Source organism: Falco punctatus, assembly GCF_963210335.1.
Source record: "Falco punctatus genome assembly, chromosome: 7".
Taxonomy (NCBI): Eukaryota; Metazoa; Chordata; class Aves; order Falconiformes; family Falconidae; genus Falco; species Falco punctatus.
In genome coordinates, this window is record NC_137587.1 from 9831890 (window position 1) to 9850259 (window position 18370).

The 18370-nt window shown below is 43.2% G+C and overlaps 3 protein-coding genes and 1 long non-coding RNA gene across 8 annotated transcripts in view; 2 read left to right on the forward strand and 2 right to left on the reverse strand.

Moving 5' to 3' along the window:
- Nucleotides 1-4872, forward strand: part of ENTPD5 (ectonucleoside triphosphate diphosphohydrolase 5 (inactive)) — a 29777-nt gene extending 24905 nt beyond the window's left edge. Inside the window, exon 16 of one of the 2 annotated variants that reach the window (XR_013929441.1) lies at nucleotides 4571-4872. The gene's annotated coding sequence lies outside the window, so the exon portion shown is untranslated. Of the gene's footprint in view, nucleotides 1-1871; nucleotides 2035-4570 lie in introns of those variants that run through there. The other variant, XR_013929442.1, reaches the window with a different exon arrangement.
- Nucleotides 217-9489, reverse strand: COQ6 (coenzyme Q6, monooxygenase; the record flags this gene model as incomplete). Of its 3 annotated transcripts, XM_080395310.1 has the most annotated exons (12): nucleotides 217-369; nucleotides 1492-1658; nucleotides 2044-2159; nucleotides 3273-3475; nucleotides 3883-3990; nucleotides 4340-4402; nucleotides 4503-4610; nucleotides 4995-5125; nucleotides 5567-5690; nucleotides 6811-6869; nucleotides 7560-7694; nucleotides 9327-9489. In XM_080395310.1, the coding sequence occupies 12 exons, from the start codon at nucleotides 9487-9489 to the stop codon at nucleotides 340-342; spliced, it is 1407 nt and encodes a 468-aa protein (XP_080251436.1). In that variant the 3' UTR covers nucleotides 217-339. The 3 variants fall into 3 exon arrangements, with proteins under 3 accessions (XP_080251436.1, XP_080251437.1, XP_080251438.1); XM_080395311.1 differs by lacking the exon at nucleotides 7560-7694; XM_080395312.1 differs by lacking the exon at nucleotides 9327-9489 and having other exon boundaries at nucleotides 5567-5689; nucleotides 6158-9317.
- Nucleotides 9490-9619: 130 nt separating this feature from the next.
- FAM161B (FAM161 centrosomal protein B) lies at nucleotides 9620-18289 on the forward strand. 2 transcript variants are annotated; one of them, XR_013929440.1, is made up of 9 exons: nucleotides 9620-9745; nucleotides 9893-10101; nucleotides 11290-11852; nucleotides 13586-13923; nucleotides 14302-14429; nucleotides 14722-14889; nucleotides 15378-15477; nucleotides 16873-17017; nucleotides 17262-18289. XR_013929440.1 is itself a non-coding variant. In XM_080395307.1 (9 exons), exons 2-9 carry the CDS (start codon nucleotides 9953-9955, stop codon nucleotides 17350-17352), a joined length of 1668 nt encoding a protein of 555 aa, XP_080251433.1. In that variant the 5' UTR covers nucleotides 9620-9745; nucleotides 9893-9952; the 3' UTR covers nucleotides 17353-18289. The 2 variants fall into 2 exon arrangements, 1 of the variants encoding a protein (XP_080251433.1); XM_080395307.1 differs by having other exon boundaries at nucleotides 16887-17017.
- LOC308067088 lies at nucleotides 11383-15553 on the reverse strand. Its single transcript, XR_013929443.1, has 3 exons — nucleotides 15457-15553; nucleotides 14224-14404; nucleotides 11383-11512 (listed from the first exon to the last, which is right to left on the reverse strand). It is a non-coding gene; the product is annotated as an uncharacterized lncRNA (long non-coding RNA).
- Nucleotides 18290-18370: the final 81 nt, after the last annotated feature.

Genomic DNA, 18370 nt, shown 5'->3' on the forward strand with positions numbered 1-18370 from the left:
AGCAGCAAAAGTTGCAGCTGGCAAAATTCAGCACCGTATTTGCCAAAAGCCAGACAGCGGTTTTCACCTCAAGCTGCAATTCAAGACCCCCAAATTAAAAGCACATCGTACAGAGAGTTCTGTGGCTGAAGACACCATCGTACTACAGGAAGAGACTGTAAATCCTCTTGAGGAGAGCCGATGAGACAGAACTTTTTCATAAACCAGTGAATGATGTAAGACACAACTCCATCCCTGTTTTTATTGTTAAAATAACACAACTCCAAGATCCAAGTCAGTCAGAGTCCTTATAAGGGCAATACATTCACTGGCACGCTGCTGCTCCAAACTGACAACAAATCACTTGCTGGCAAAAGCCATGATTTGCTCCTAAAAAGAGTAGAAAAAGAAAAGTAATTCATAAACTGGTAATAAGCACATATTCTAGAAAGCAGCTGTAGTCTCCTTCCTTTTATATATATCAACAACAGTTCTTTGTCAGCCTTCCTAGCCAAATGCAGAGCACCTATCCCTGTATGCTAGAAAACTGAAGTTGCAGCATCCCATTGTAGCATGAAACAGAGGTGTTACCAACAGGTTGCGTGCTCAGAAAAGAGGTCTTCATTTGGTTTTCTGCTTTAAACAGAGAAACAGAAAAAAAATGGAGCAGTGAAGCAGTGGCAGCATAGTCCTCTTTTTAAGGCAACTAATACAGACACCTTGCCAGTGGCAGCTACTGTGCCTTCAGAACTTACTGCTCTTCAGCTTGGGTAGTGTCTTTACTGTGAGCGTAACACAAAGGAAACAGGCCTCCTCTGTTAAACAGGAAGAAGGTGACTTGATTTGTGGAATAAAACATTCAAATCCAGGAATGAGGAATCTGATTTGAGGGTCCTTGGGAGCTTTAAGAGCAGGTGGCTTAAGGAAAATCATGAAAATCCATCCACTAGGTCAAGATGGTGCAACAGACACCATCGGACAGGAAGACAGGCTGCAAATGGAGGGTCTTTTAAGACTGAACCTCCTCACAACTGCCTGCCTCAGGTAATGCCATTATAGAGACTTGCACTGCTGCTACGAGGGAACAGTTTCACAAGGCAGAACAGCACAGAAACAGGTAACTCATTTGAGCTGCACACCACATCTGCCAAGTCACCTGATGTCACCTTATTCTTAGTGAAGATGTGTCTACATAGGGCTGGTTTTTCATAGTGTGTTTTTGGAATGCAGTTCAAGGTTCCACATTTTCATTGCACAGCACATTGCACAGCACAATGACTTCTAACCCCTGACTACTGATAGAAACACTTGGATCCCTTATCCTCCCTGGTGCAGAGCAAGAAAAGTTACTACTGAGCCATCAGTTATTTAGGAATTCCTCAGGCTCATTCAGGACACAAAACCTCAGAGTGAACAAGTAGCATTTTCCAACCAAAAATTTTTCATTTAAAAGAAAAAATAATTCACAGCTTTGGACTCTTCCTACAGCCCTCACTAAAGTGAGAGTCTTACTTTGACAAAAGGCAGGGCATTTGTTGCTTGCAATCCCCATGTCCTCAGCAACACCAAGGGAGTCAGTCTCGTGGAGTAAAGCCTCTTTAGCACATCAATAGCAGCCATCAAGGAGACATTGTGCCTCTGACGTTCTGTCTCAAACTTTAAGAGATGTCTTAAGGAGCCTGGAAGAGAACAGAATGTTCCTATTAAAGCTGACATGCCACAATTGTGCATTTTATTTATATAGCAGTCTTCACTGACAACTGAAAACAGAGAAAGAGAACAGAGCAATGGTCTATCTTAATTAATAAAGGCCTCCATCCATCAGCTAGTGCTCTTCATCTCACCACCTCTAACTGCCATCCTGCAGAACTTTTTTTTTTTTTTTAAAGCAGCTTTGAGATTTGTGGGATGGAAACTGCATCCAAGAATCTTTCACTGCTCCACAGCCAATCAGAGATGCTTATTTCAAACACAAGACAGCAGCACACTTAACCTGCGTGTCCTGATAGCAGCAATGGCCTGTAAGACTCATCTTACTGCCACTTCATCATCTTGGATCCTTACCCAGGTCACTCCCATTGAAGGCTGCTGCACTGAGGTGACGCGCTAAACATTCAATATCGCCAAAGCCCAGGTTTACACCTTGTCCTGCAAGTGGGTGGACTCTGTGTGCTGCATCCCTGGAGCAAGAGAAGACAGAAATTTATATCTCTTCTTGAAGAAAGTCATAATGGATGACAAACCCCGGTATGGCACTCCTCAGTTCCTTGCAATGAACACCACCTTACAGCAGCATATACATTTTATCCAGTACCTCCCTGTATCTATGCTGAATGACCTGACTGCCTCTCCAGTTGTAGGAAGCAAGATAAAGGGGAGGCAACAAAAAGCAGTTCTGAAAAGAAAAATTATAAAGAGGTGACTAAACAAAGAATCAAAGTCCTCTCTCAGCTTACATGTGGCACAGGCCTTAATGTTTTTGTAAGTGACCTCAGCACAACAGGAAGTCTGTCATCACAAACACAAAGGAGACAGACATCATGAATACAAAGGAGAAGAGGGATATTATTGAAAAGAAACAAAATCAGGTTCTTTTATGAGCAGACTTATCTGTAAAGGACAAAGCCAGACATACTGATAAGTGAGTCAAAGTCAGAGAAAAGGAATGAAGTTTGGGTATGAAATGTAAGATCATGCACTTCAACAAGCTATCAAGCACAGAGTGCTCCTGAGCAGGGAGTGGCTCACAGGTTGGAAAGATGAGTATCTGAAGTGTAATACAGCATCCAAGAATTACTATAAGCTGCCAGTGTATTGCAGCTGTGGTGGAGAAAAAAGTACGTGCAACCTTAGAATATAAAAGATATTTTCCTTTTTCTATAGGCCACCATACAAAAGCCTATGACATCCCATTTGGCATAATTTGTAAGTTTTGTCATTTGCATTCAAGAAAAGTGAGTTTAAAATTCAAACTGGTACACAGAATGGCTGCTACAGTGTTTGGAGAAGAACAGGTCCAGCATGAGATAATACTGGATTGTTTCACTGAACTACACAAACCAGAAAAGGGAAATAATTATCCCACAGTTTATGTAAAAAGCACACACAACGGACAGAACGCTACTCACAGAAAACAACTGTTGGCACAAGAGCACACAGTACAAACTGGGCCTGGATAAAGTCACACTGAAACTATAAATTATTTCTAACCATCCAGTTTGTTGACTGGGAGTTGCTATACTCTCATCACTTCTGACCACACGCCACCCACGGGCTACTATTAGGGACCTTACCCGATAAGAGCCACGCGGTGCTGGACATACTCGGTCGCATGCCCCATTCCAAGAGGGAACATGGCTCGACTCTCTGGATCTGCTTTAGCAACACTTGGGGGCAGCTGACGGACTGCAGTCCCTGCGGGCGTCAGGAGTAAAATAGCAGATCGAAACATGGCCCCAGCAGTGTCGATGAAGTCCGAGTGGTTTATGTTGCTCCACTGAAAAAACAAACAAAGCTTTAAGATGTTAACCCTAACTAGACATATAAAAGAATCCAGTTGAAAAGAAATCTGAAAGAGCTCCAAATACTGAATTTTAACTTCTTGGACAACATTTTACAGTAGAAGAAATTATCTTCATCGTTTTAAGACATTTTCCAACTAGGATGAGTCTACCCTTCCCACTTTTTGGAAATTTAGTTCAACTTCTGTGACTTTCAGAACTAACCTAATTTAGTCCCAAAGGGTCATCCTTTCTTTGCAAAGTGCCTTTTTAGTACCATCCTCACCAGAGAAAGGAACTTGAGAATCCACCTCTCCCATGACTACCCTTTAAGCTGTAGGGTTCCATTATATTTCTCGTGATTACAACAAAGCCTCATACCCACCACGAGGCTGATACTCACAAAGGCAGAGTTGATGCTATCCACAAAACTTTCCTCGTCCATAGCAAGAAGTTCAGATGCATGTTCATGACATGTAGACCAGACCAGAGAGCTGGCAGTGTCAGACAGCTAGTTTTAAGAGAACATCAAGGGTAAGTATCAAGAGAAAAAGAAGGAAAAATAAACCATAAGTGCAGATTTCCCTGCTGCCCTGCCCCATACTAGTCCCTCTGCACATCACTCCTCCAGCTCAACTTGCTACAAGAGCAAAATACCAAGGATAAAGCGAGAGGGCAGGAGGGGGAAAAAATGCAGGAACTGAAAAGTAAAGGGCAGCTGGACAAATTCTGAAAGAGACAGAACCAACAAAGGCAGGCATAGACAAAATTACTAGAAAAGAACAGACTAAAAAAGTAAAGAAACCCAAACAAACAAAACAGACCTTAAAAAAAAATACAGAGACCACAAGTCATCTTACCGGAAGAAGCGCAATTGGCCCTGTGGGAAGGAACCTCTGCCACGCTACGTTATTGTCTGTGGCCTACAGTGGAAAGAACCAAGCAGACAGTTAGGAACTAGCAACCTGAATCACTGCTTAAGCTGTTCTGCTGCTTATGGAAGAGTCATTAGCAGCATTTCACCTCAGACAAATGAAGAGTTGCCACCACAGCTGACTGGTCATACTGATGCTCAATGTTCTTAATTTCAGCTTTCTGCCGGACTAGAGAGTTATGTCCATCCGCACCGATCTGCAAAACAAAGAGATATAAAGCAACCTCTTCAGCCACTCCTAAGAAAGCCAATACACCAGCCTACAAACCTCAGCCTGCACATACACATTTTGTGTTTATTCAGAATAAAAAAAAAAGAAAAATAAAAAAAAAAGAAAAATAAAAAAAAATCCCCCAAAACCAGAAGAAGTGGCCCATTCTGCTCTTGTCCACTTTGTCTCGTACTGGGTACAGAAAAGGCTATGCACCATGTCCCACAGCATCTCTGTCAGAGTTAGCCACTCACCTCACTCAAGCCCTCCACGTGGGTGGAGCGGCACACACGGAATCAGAACCAAATCCAGTGGAAAGGACTTGGGTGAGAGATGATGCCTGATCAACAGAAATAAAAAGTTTAGTTACCAGCAGTTTGGTCTGAAGTCTGCGTCCATCAGCTAACTCAATTTGGACCCAAGGGCTTGTATCACATCTGTGAGAGGAAAGGGGCCAGGTATACCCGACTGCTCTGCTCCCGTAGAAAACCTCCACCCGGTCTGATGGGAACACAAAGTACCATGGTCACAGCATGATACAGACATGAAAAGAGGAAACATTGCTACAACAGCAAAGGCCATACGTGTCTTAATGGCAACCTTAAGAGCTGACACTACAATTCTCAAGGCGCTCTGAAATAACAGATCTGGCCAACCCTTTGTCACTGCAACGCCTGCTCTGGATAGAGAGCTACAGATCTTCTCATTAAGTCTATTTTTGGAGAGACTTATGTTCTGGAGAACTACAGATGCAACTGCTTTCTTGCTGTATAGCCTTTGGAAGACAGATTTCTCCCTCCCCTCCCAATTCAAGAAGCTGCCTATGTCTCAGAGTTACTTATTAGATTAATTTCTCCCTCTCACAACGTGGTGCATACAACAGAAGGCAAGTAACTGAAAGCTCTCTGCAGGAAATAAAATATTAAAGAAGTTGTCCACTACCTGCTACTGCATCTAACTGTTTTGTGAGAGCAGACATAATGACATCATTCTCCACTATGTAACCCATGTCATCTAAGTCATCTTTCTCAAAAACGATCATGGCTTCTGAACAAGCATCCCACACCTACAAAGAAAAAATACATTACATGAAGCTACACAATAAGGAAGTGCTGTTCCTTTTAGGGACTATGAATGTATCCATCCTAATGGGAAAAGGACACGGCAATCTAGAAATGCAGAACTACAGGAAATGTCCTGGATTACTGTTTACTCCCAGCTACTACAGTAAATCACGTAATTCCTTTCATACAATTATTTAGCTTCATCTCAAAACCTAATTGCAAAGTTTTTTATCCCTACTTTCCTGTTACAGAGTTAACATATAAAGCTGCCCCACCACCCTGTGGGTTAACCCCAGCAGGCAGCTCAGCCCCACAACAGCCGCTCGCGCACTCCCCTGCAGTGGGATGGGGAAGAGAATTGGAAGGGTAAAAGCATGAAAACTTGTGGGTTGAGATAAAGACAGTTTAATAGGTAAAGCAAAAGCTGCGTGTGCAAGCAGAGCAAAACAAGGAATTCATTCACCACTTCCCGTCAGCAGGCAGGTGTTCAGCCATCTGCAGGACAGCAGGGCTCCAGCATGTGTAACAGTTACTCGGGAAGTCAAATGCCCCAACTCCAAACGTCCTCCCCTTCCTCCTTCTCTCCCTCAGCTTTTATTGCTGAGCATGATGTTGTATGGTGTGAGATATCCCTGAGGTCAGCTGGGGTCAGCTGTCCTGGCCGAGTCCCCTCCCAGCTTCTTGTGCGCGTCCTGGCAGGGCAGTGAGAGAAACAGAGCCAGCCTGGCGCTGCGTAAGCACTGCTCAGCCATAGCTAAAACATGCCTGTGTTATCAACAGTTTTAACTACAAATCCAAAACACAGCACTGTACAAGCTACTATGAAGAAAATTAACTCTATCCCAGCCAAAACCGAAACACACCTTTACCTTTATTTCCTGACTAGCACGCCTGCCTCAATATCTACAGCTTCCATTAGGAATCAACCTTTAATTCCTGTATTGTCAAGACGCTGAGGACAGGTATTTCTGAGTAGATTGCTACCCCAAAGAAATTAACAGAAATCATCATAAGCAGGACCTGCCCTTTGCCAAAGGAAAACCCTTTGGATCATTACTGTGAGTACTTCTGAGAATGCAAAGTGACAGACACATAGTATATTTGCAGCTGTAAGGAAGGCACCTGCATTCGCCGGAATGGTTTGAGTCTCAGGCTGCAGACATGATCCCAGGCACCAAAACCTGAAAGACGAAAAGGACACAATCGCATGGAGGTGCAGGTTCACACGTGACATTGGGATCCAGACAAACCGAAGCTCGCTCCACACTCTCCTCCTCCCTCCCTGCCCATCAGTGCCCAGACTCTGGGCCAGATCTGCCTCGATACTCTCACAGCTCCAGCATCGCATCACTGCACTGTTAACACAAGCCAGCAGGAATGAAACAATCCCTGGACACTGTGATATAACAGTCAACTCGCACTGTCCTACCACCAAGTAATAAAACAGACACAGAAACACACGGCCATCGTTGTTTAGAACATTTCTTTCTCCATAAGGAATCAAGGATCAAATCTGTCTTTAAAATGAAAATTAATTGGAAGCGAGTTACCAGAGCACAGAGCATCAAGTACGTGCTTCTTTTGTGAACAGAAGATTCCAGACGTTTTAGAGAGCACCTTACACCCTTTCACTAGCCTAATTTCACAAATATTTATCTCTAACAAATCAGACCAAGATACCAGAACATGGATCCCTGTTACTAAGACAAGGCTGATTTAATCACAATTCAGCACATAGAACACTAAGAGACAAATGCAAATAATTCTGTTGAGTTTAGGACGAAGGCAGCCCATGCTCAAAGGGGTTTTGTTTAAACAAAATAAAACCAGTTCAAATACACTGTTAAAAATGCAAACAACAGAAATCATACTGCTTAGCAGGGTTGCTGATCCTGGGGAAATGGAGCTGACCCTGTTGCTGTAACTGTCTGGCATGTGATCATAATCTTTCCTAGGACCAGCCTCCAGCAGAGCAATCTTCTTATCACGGAAGTGGATATCATGCCCTAAAACAAGCAAATACACGCTTTGTTACAATGCTCCTGCCAAAAATCTCATTTCTTATTTCTCTATCAGTAATGGCTCTGCATTTCTGCAATACAATAGAGTACATGCAAAACTTAATAAGCAACACATTTACAATACAGGTTTTGACCAGGCAGGTAAACTTTTGTATTACAAAGCTTTATGACCACAATGCTGTTACTGAGATGGACAACCCTTTTGCAGTTAAGGCAAGGATTAGATGTTTTCTTGTTGTACAAAATTTACATTTTTGTACAAATTTGTGCCTATCTTGTTATGGAAGTTCATTATTGAAGTAATTAAGGAGTAAAATCTGCAATGTTTACTCCACACACAGAACAAGTTTTTCAGAGTTTAAACATAAATTCACCTATTAGAGCAAGAGATCAAAATAAAACTTCTATGACACTTAGCAACTACAATAATGTTTTCTTTATCCTCATATTCCAGCAGTGGAATAGCACAGTTAGTTCAGACTTTTAACTATCACTTAAACTGAACTGGAAAAAAGAAAGAATGAAGAGAGGACTCAAGTAAAGAGTAAATCACACTACAACTGAATTAGGCAGGCCTGTTGCATATGACTGCTATGGTTGCAGAAGGTATGGAGAGCAGAAATGGTGTCATTATAACATCTAAAGTTTACTCCTACAGCACCCTAGTAGCAGCATCCTGAATGTATTTTCTAGATTATGCAAAATGTAACCTTATCTCTTGAAAGGTCCCAAAGCTGCATGTTAGCCTCAGATATCACTGCTGGAGGGGATCCTTAGGCTGTCTCAGTTCAGCTGTGGTCTTGTTTAACAAAACAAGCAGAACAACAACAAGTTTGCAAGGTAAACCTTATACTTGCAAAGCATTTATTACTTAGGACCTTTGGTCTTCTTCACACTCTTAACACTTCCGTCACTACTACACCCTTCTGAATCTACACTACAAATAAGGCAGCAGCCACTACTCTCAGGATTTCTAGTGGTACAAACCAAGCACAAACCCATTTTAATTTAGTATTCACATGCTTAAAACACAGGGTCAGAGAATAAACTTCGGATCAGAAAAGCATTCTCAGCTATGGCTGAAATTACACATCAGTGAGTTAAGGGTGGCCGTGTTTAACAGAAACACTATAAGCAGTCCACAGAATTCAAAGTAATGGCTATGCTAACATATATCTGTCTATAAATACAAGGCTTATCATAGCAATCAGCTAACCAAACAGCTTTAAGTCAACTTTAGAGTGCTGTCATAAGGGGATGCAGGAATAAGGTGATTCCACAGCAGGATCTTGAACATTAAGATTCTAAATAACTACAGACTTATCTCACGCTGTCACCAAGACGTATTAATAATTACGGTCGACTTATACAAGTACCCGACACTCGACACATTGAACAGTTTTGGGAAAGCTCCATAAGTTTTTCGTGGAATCGGGTGAGGCAGCAGGACACAAAACCCGTGACCCGCTGAACTCACAGAACGACGCCTCGGGAGGCCCGAGGACCGCCGAGATGTCGCATCACCGCGGCGGGGGCAGGAAGGACAGGAGGCGGGCCAAGCCGGGCCGGGGGCACCCGCGACACCGGCCGGAGCGGGCGAGAAGGTCACAGCCTTACCTAGAACGGCGGCCATGGCGCTCCCCACCATACCCCCACCCGACACCACCACATCGTAGAGCGGCGCGGCGGTGGCGGCGACAGACCGGAGCGGAACCCGCGGCCCAGCCCACAGCCGCCCACCCAGCGGAGCCAGCAACCTCCGTCCGCACACCGCCGCCATGACAGCGGAAATGACGACACGCCCCCACCTCCGAACGGAAGTCGCGCCAGGAAACCATAGCAACGTAGCCTGCCTGAGGGCGCGCTACGCCAAACAGCTCTTCCCGAGCGCCAATGAGCGAGCGGCAGGTGCGGCCCGCCTTGGAGACTGATTGGCTGTTTCAGGCTAAGAAGGCGGGACTAGAGTGCAGCGGCCTTCGCTGATTGGCGGGGCTCGGGAGTTGTGCCGTTAGAGAGGCAGAGGTGGCGGCCTGCAGGTGAGGGGAACGGCCTAGTCTTGGTGATCGCCGTTTTACCTCAGCCGCCGGGGCTGAGGTAAAGCCGCCATCTCCGAGGCGGGCACAGAATTTGAGGTCTCACCTCCGAAACTAGCGCTTTTCGTGTTATTTTTTATTTCCTTCCAGGTGACACGGCATCTCCTCAGGCTGTAGCGGCCTCAACTCCTGCATCTCCTGCCTGGGAGCATGGGAGGCCGCCAGTCTCCGTTAGAACCGGGCTTACCGTGCCAGGGAAAATTCTGGGATGCCCTCGGGGTATCGGAAGAGGATGAGGAGCTGGAGGGTTTCAGGCGGGAGGTGGCAGTCCTGCGTGACAAGCTGCGGGAGGCTCTCAGGTAGGATGGTGCCTGGTAAGGATGGTAGAATGGCATGGGGGATTCCTGCTGCTGCTGAGCACGGAAGTCCCAAGATACATGTATATAGTACCGAAAAACTGGCCACAAATGTTATTCACTAATGGAAGGATGGGACCAACAGGTGCCCACCTAAACAGCATTCACAGGAACTGCACAAATCCCATTCCTGCTCATCAACTAATCGTGTTTACAATTTGCTAGCAGATCACACGCAATTCTATTCAGCATCCAGTCTTCAGAGCTGGGGTCTCTCCAACATCTAGCTCTCAGATGTCTTGCGGTTAGCCCAGCTTGAAGTTCACTAGCAGATCACATACACATTACATGTGTACATACACACAGATATATATATATATATATATATTCACACATGTTACAAAGCAAATAGTTTATTCAGAAAAACAGTCTGTGACAATCCCCTGGCAAGTGCATTGACCAGGAAGGAGCCTGTTTATACATGACTGGCACCTTCCGTTTGCTCCCCTTTTCCCATTTTCCTGTTCTCAGTCCACCCTGATCCTTCCTTTTTACCTGCATTTACTCCTACCCCAAATATCTAGTCAGTTTTACTCAGTTTCACAATCACCCACAAACATCTTATGAGAATTTTGCTATTTCAATAAGACCCACAATAGTCTTGGGGATTTTTTCTTATCATTAATTATATGGTCTTGTCATCAGCTACAAAGTTTCCAGCTGAATCTCTTTAAGAGTTGCACTAAAGCAGTTCCTTGCAATGGCCCTTCCATCAGCATCTTAGGAATGCTGGTGTTCAGTACTGTTAGGATTTCTGCATCTGTGTACCTAATTTATTGCCTCTCCTGAGCAGCTATCAGCCATATATCCTTAAAGTTGGAACTTTCTGGTTTACTTGTGGCCTTTCTGGTAATACGAGTGCTAGCAGCATAATAAATTGCATTACAAAGCTAAGTAGGCGTAACCGCCATTTTATGCATGAAAAATGGAAAACAAGCAAAGCTCTGCTCGTGAACTTTGATAGCAAAGCAACATAAAGAGCATGAGAACGATGAATGATAAGCCCTAGGCCTGTCTTTTAATGACCAGCTCAGTCTGTGGTGTCTTTCTCTTAATCAGTAGTGCGTCCCTTCTTTTAACTTGTTTTTTAATGATTGCACTTATTTCCTCTTCATAATGTCTTTGTCTTAGTTGTACATCTGGAAACAAAAGGCAGTCTAGTTCTTTGATTGACCTCACCTCGGACAGTACCTGGGATCAGCAAAAGCCTCACTTGTTTCCTAAATCCCGCTTAAGGCCAAAAAGCGCTTCATCTCCCTGGATTCCTTCCATCACCATCCCTCAGCCTTTCAAAATGACGCTGCGGGAAGCTCGCAAAAAGTCCCAGCTGATGAAGTCATACATGTTTCTTGAACTAGACAAACAGAGAGACAAAATGCAAAGCCAGGATGAAGCTGAATGTCAGAAACAATTCCGGGCACAGCCTGTACCTGCCCATGTGTTTCTGCCCCTTTATCAGGAAATAATGGAGCAGAATGAGATTCGCAGGCAAACGGCAACACAGAAAAGAAAGGAGCTGCTACTTTCTACCCAGAGGCCCTTCAGTTTCCTGGAGAAGGAGGAGAAAAAGAAAGAAGCTATCAGACAAAAGTTCTTGGCGGCAGCAACCTCAAATGAGAGTTCCAAACAGAAGCAAGCCAGTAAAAAAGTTCCTAAATCTACCTACGGCCCACTTCTTGGAGATAAACTCAAAGGTAAATGCCAGGTTTTTCCTGTAAAAACAACTCCCTGCCTGTCCCTCGCTGTCTCCATGCTGGGAGGTAGGATCATGGCATTACTTGGAGCATGAAGCCAGTATCACTATGTGCCCTGGTGGTATCTGGTCTCCTGTATATCACTGCTCATTACATCTCACCTAGATGCCCTTACAGGAAAGTGACCTAAACTTAGCAGTCTTGTACCAGTGTCAGCAGCAGCAGTTCTGTACCACTCCCCAGCACACATGGGTACATTAAGCTCCTCAGGCAGATTTCCATACCCGTTTTGCTGCAAGTCATGACAGTTTGGGAATCCTTCCCTGCAGTGGATTCCATATGTTTGGTTACACTGAAGGGACTTGGATGATTTGTGGCACAAACGTGAAGACAGACATAGTGTCAAAAGCATCCAAGGTCGGTGCGGTATCTTGGAACTGATAATTTTACTCCCACCCAAGTAATCTGTGCTGCACAGAACCTCTAGAAGAAAAATATTTCCTGAGCCCAAATCAGGCAATTGATTCAGTTCTAAGTGACAGTGCAGTTGTCCAGTCTCTCCTGCCATTTTCTGATGTTTTCAGTTACCTTCCCACTGACTCTCCACCTTATTAAGTGCTAAAACAGGGGAGGTAGGTGCTAGGACTGTTCTAGCCAGAGGGACAGCCAAGGAAATTTTCCTGATGCTCAATTTCTTTCAGATGGCTTAAGCCCCCACAGCTTGAAGTGTGAAGTAAGCAATACAGACTTCATGCTTGAATATGGAACTAAACCAGTCTTCGATAATTCTCATTGGTTTTCTTACTCCTTTCTTTTTTTACCGTTTCCTACTAATTTCTTCTTGAGTATACACCGGTTCAGTTTTCATCAGAGAACATTCTGTTGTGTGTGCTAAACTAAATATATTAGAAAGGTAAAAGAAAGCAAAGGACAAGCTGGTGTTCTATCTAGTATATGAGAAGGGAGGAGGGATGAACATTTCATACCTCAGTCAATGCAAACTTATAAATAGACTCAGAAAAAGTCTTACTTTTCAAACAGCAGTATTGATTTCTTTTTTTCTAAAAGCAAAAAGCCAGCCCACAGCCAACCATTCATCTGTATTTTCACAAATATTTAGTGCTGCACAGGAAAGGACTCAGTTTGATGCTGTACCCTGAAGCACACTCTTTCTATGGAAAGTTTGTCACAGAAGTCACAAGACATGATCCATCCACCAAGTTCTCCTTACTTAAAATCTTTTCCAAGATAGACAAACACGGCTGGATATTGCATGTCACCCATTACAGGTGTATGTGAACAGTCATACACCTGGATCACACAGTCAACATAATGGCGTATGCGCCTGTATGTCCCATATGAAAAGTAGAACCTTGATTAACACAACACTTCTGCCAGACAAAGGCCACAGGTTATCTAGTACCCCTAAGAGCAGGAATAGGAGGAGAAGGCTTGTTCAGTAACTTAACTCTGGTAAGTGAAAGAGATATTTGGAGATTAATGGCTAAGAAAGAGGCTACCCATTTTTTTCTGGTATCCTTGAATATTTTTTTCCTGGCAGGCAGAGGACAGAGAGGCTGGAAAGTGGGGAAAAAGGACAGAGGACGGCTGGTCTCTCATACATGTGTAGCTCCCATCATAAAAAAAAAACAGCTGTAGAGTTGTGCAGTGGCAATTTCAGAGTCTTTTATGTCACTCATATTCTTCTCATTGCTTTGCTTTTGATTCATTAGAAGCTGAACTCTACAGAGAAATCCGCATTCAAATGAGAGCGAAGGATTTGCTTGAGAGCTCCATAGCTCCTATAGATACTAGCACCTGTCAGAGGGAGCCTCAATCCCGAACTGCCACTAAAACTAAGCAGGAAAGGCTTGGCTTCTTGCAGGACAAAAGTTTCAGCTTCAAGCCAAGGATTAATCCAACAATACCGGATTTTGAAGGACTTTACTGGGCATTTCAGAGGGAAGCAGTAAGGAGACAAGAAATCAAAGAGGCAACTCGTAATAAGCCATTCAAGCTAAGAACCTCCAATCTCCGTGGCAGGCAGAGGCAGGCTAATGAAAAACTAAAGGTGAGATGACTGGATATTTCTGTGGTACTGCTTTCTCCGATCAAGATAGTAACTTCTTAAATTTCTAGCATTAATTTATGGATGGTTAATGTCCTGTGACCTCTGCCCTTGTCTTGGGAATACTGCAGAATTCTAGGACAAAGCAGAGAACAAATTTCTACACAGAGATGAGCTGTGACAGCTAAGGCTCAGCCACCCTTCCATACCCTCAGTCACACCTCCTTCCCCTCATCCCTCAGCTCCTCCCCATGTAAATCCCTATTGATGGAAGAGAGAAGAATGAGTGCATTGCCCTCATACCCCAGCTGTGGTCTTGGGTAGACAGAGGAGATTCTGTACTGTGAACAAATACGCTGAATGAAGTTCCATTTTTTTCAGGATTCTCAGCAACTTTCCAAGGTTTCAGTGCAAAAAATTCATTCTCTTTCCGGACTTTCCTCTCTGTCTTCCAACACCCTTCCAGTGCATATCACAGATGCAACTAGAAAAAGGGAATCTGCTATTAGGTAAGTAGAAAAGTTTATCTAAAAGACCATACACCAACTAATGACCAAAATGGAGGAAAAAAGTCAGTGTTTTCCCTCATCACATTAACTACATCAGCAATACTTTTCCTAAATGTTTCTCTGTCTTCTTTCTTTGCTAGTTCTTGCCCTGACTCTCACTTGATTTGGGAGCTGCACAGTCATATGTCTGAAATTTTGCTTTTCTCCTTAAAGGACTACAAAAGTAAAATTCCCTGCTAGCATGTAGCCTGGCAGTCTTAAATGAGCTCATTAGTAACTTTTTTCTAAATAGATACTCCCAAGATAACAAAAAGGAAGGGGACAAGGAAGGAATTTATTGGCTGGAGAAACAGAAAAAGAAATGTCAAGCTATCCGAAAGTCAGTGAACAGCCGAGCAAAAGCCCTAGATCCGCATAAAAGTCTGGAGGAAACACACAAGGAGAAGTTGAAACAGAACCGGTCAGTATCCTATTCTGCACAGAAACAATCTGTTTGCTCTACTAATTGGGAATCATCAGATAATCATTTAGGAGGAATTGGGTCTAAGAACATTCCTAGCCTAACTTTCTTGGCTCTCATACCCATTCCACATTCATTTGGATTTCTCGACAATTCCACACTACTCCTTCCATACAGAACAGTTTCCTTTAGATTAACATTTGTAGAAACTAATTTGTACAAACAAGCCAACTGAAATATATGATTTGGTAAGGCACACACAAGAGCACATTTTCTGAAAATGTGAACACTGGTTCTCTGCTTCCAGTCCAGTAGTAAAGCTTTGCTAATGGGTCCGTAAGTGACCAGTGTAGGATATTTTTTTCCCAGTATTTGGAATCAAGAGAATTACCAGAGCTATTTAAAGGATGAAGCAGTTACTGAGAATTCCTCATTCCTGATCAGCTACAGTCAGACGGAACCTGTATTAGGCAACTTTTCCATTTCAGGCAAACTATGAGAGACAGAACAAAGGAATACAGAAAGGAGCTGGAAGAAATGCAGCTGCGAGTCAAGAACAAACCATACCTCTTTGAGCAGGTCACCAAGGTAACTGTTCAAGTTCCAGGTTGTTTCTGGGTGACTCCATACATTGTCTTTCATGTAAGGCAGGCATTAAGAAATGCAGTCTCAAGTTAATTCACAGATAAGAAGGTGCAAATGGTTGTATAGTGTCTTGACTACACTCAAAATAACACATGGAAGGGCCACCCAAGTAAAATTTAAATTCCTTCCCACCACTTGAAAAAACACTCAAGACTTTTTTTCTTGGTTGTAGAGCTTTCCAGTCCCCAGTATATACTGCAATCAAAATATCTGGTCTGATCAAACTCAAGGCCTTGTCACACCAGAAATTATATGAATACCTATTCTGCACCTAAATACCACAGCCTACGGTCTAGAATTTTTAAAACTTTTTTTTCTTAAAGCCCTCTCCAGTTGAGCACTTACTCTTTGTACCTCTACTGTTACTAGAAAAACATTCATGACAGCTGTATCGCTTATATCCCCTGCAAGTTCTGCTCTCTGGGGCTGCGTTCAGCACATCTCATCCATCACGCGCCGCCAGCTGCAAATCTGCATTGCACTGGAGGTGTAGGTACGATCTTTACTCTCTGTAAAGCATCTTTTCGCCAGGGTTTTCTCTTCCAGTTCTGTCTCCTTCAGGGATGATAATCTGGTTAGAGACAGAGTGACGATACACTGACAACATGCTGATTTAAGGTTTCTCAATAGAATGTACCCTCCTGGGTCAGACTTTCTGTTCAGGTGAGTGGTTAACGGAGGCACATTTGGATGATAAGTGTTGGTAACATTTCTGTTTGCCAGGTTCCGGTAGTATCGATAGCATTCACTCGTATTGAGACAAGATTTCTGTCCTTCCATAGAGAACACCTTAATCTTTAGGAACTGGCCAGTCTCCCTGGAAAACTGTCATCTCAGACTCCATTAATTGGCAAGGTTTATTTGGAGGCAGTGAGGATATAGGATCCAGGATGCTTGGTTTTCAGTTTCATGAAGGTGAGCCGACAGGAAGATATTTCACAGGTGTTTTCCATTTATTGAACTCCACTGTCATTAGTGCTTACAAGTTACAAGCAAACATGCTTCCAGAATTTCTCACAACCCTTTGTTGCACGTATTCTCAATTTGAGTGTCCGAATCAGGGCTCAGACACAAGTATGCTAGTCTGGTAGGACTGGAATGCTGTAGAAGCAGGAGGAACAGAAGAAGGAAGAATAAAAAGAACAGATGCAGAAAAAGGTGAGCTCTGGCTTAGAGAGATGTGAGACATCATCCTAGTATTCAGTTGTGGCACTGTACTGTATTGATGAGAGAAATTTTGGGTAGGGGCTTTACTCCTGTTCTCTTTAGGAGTGTCACCTGTGAACTTTAAAATGACTTACGGGGAACTGTATGCTTACTACATACTTACTGTTTAAGTTTCACTTTCATAGCATGATGCTCGTCAAGGAGCAGAGCGTCGCTACAGACACACCCTCCAGCAGGTTGGGCTAAGTGAAGAATTTGTGACGAAGAAAGGGAAAGATGCCACTGACTTGCTGGAAGAAGAATCTGATGTTCTCAGGTAATAAAAACAATGCAACACAACTCTTGTGCCTTTGACTAAGAACATTTTCCTTGTTCATGAACGCATTCCAGTTTGTATCATCTACTGTAGGCAAAACTAAATCAGCTTCACTCCTCTTATTAAGCATCACGGCTTCTCTATCTTAACTCCTGTGACTGCACTCTATTTCTTATGCATGGAGCAAAGCAGCAAGCAAGCACTGCAAAACATTTCCAGTATTAGACAATCCCTATTTCTGCAGAGTGCCCAAGCCTCGGGATGGAAAGGACGACTGTACTGTACAGGAAGGAGAACCTCACGAGGAACAGAGCAGAAAGGAAATGGCAACATAAAATCTAGCAGAAGAATCCATCGATCGTCTCTGGATTTTTTTAATTCAAGATTCTCCAGGTTAAGCCTCAGGAACTTTATGGTTTAGGCTGACGCCTAAGAGTTGCTGTGGGGTAAGTGAGATGTGAGAACTTAGTGAAGGAAAAAAAAAGAACCAACACGTTTAAAGCATGTCTTGTGCAACCCAGCAAACCCTGCAGCCTCCCTTAGTCTTCACAAGTGTTCCTCGTGTGAGCCATTTCCCTTTCTTTCACGGGCAACAAAAGTTAAAAAGGTTGAAGCATTATCTTTGGATAAAAGCAGATATGAAAGAGGTGCATCCTCTAGTGTCAGCTCCTTGTGTTCACGCCACAGAAGTGCACAGAAAGGGGAGAATGGCCTTCGGGTGTGCTGAATCTTGGTGTACACATGTATGTGGTAGAATGCTTTTAAACAAGGTATTTCTAAAAAAAGCCCAAACAGACGAATTTGACCTACCTTGGGAGAAGACTCAGAGGGAAGTCCTTCCCTGGTGTTAACTCTCCATTCATTCATTACCAGCTCTGCGCACTCCTCCCATTAGGAAGAAGCAATACACTTTCTATATTAAAAAAAAAAACACCCATAGGTCATTAATTTGGTCTGGAAAACAACCAAAATTATGAAGAAAGTCTTAATTAAATAATGCATCACTTTGGATTGCTGTTGTCCTAATTATACTAGTACTGTAACATCAAAGATGGACTTTGGTGGAAGAAAGATTACGTATCATTTATTAGCTGTCAGCATGTTGCACTCAAATGCCTGGTGCATCTTGAACAGTGCAGTTCACACATTAGCGGTCCTCCTTTACCTGACAGTAAGAATGACCTCAAAAATACAAACCCTTACCACCTGGAAAAAAACTTACCACTGAGAATTACAGTAGTAATTAATGAGATTAAAAGATTTTTAAATGGCTATCATGTTTCTGCATTGTCCAATTTCTTTATCAATCATCTTTTCCTCACTTAAACAGAAGCTGTGTCTCTCCATCTGAGT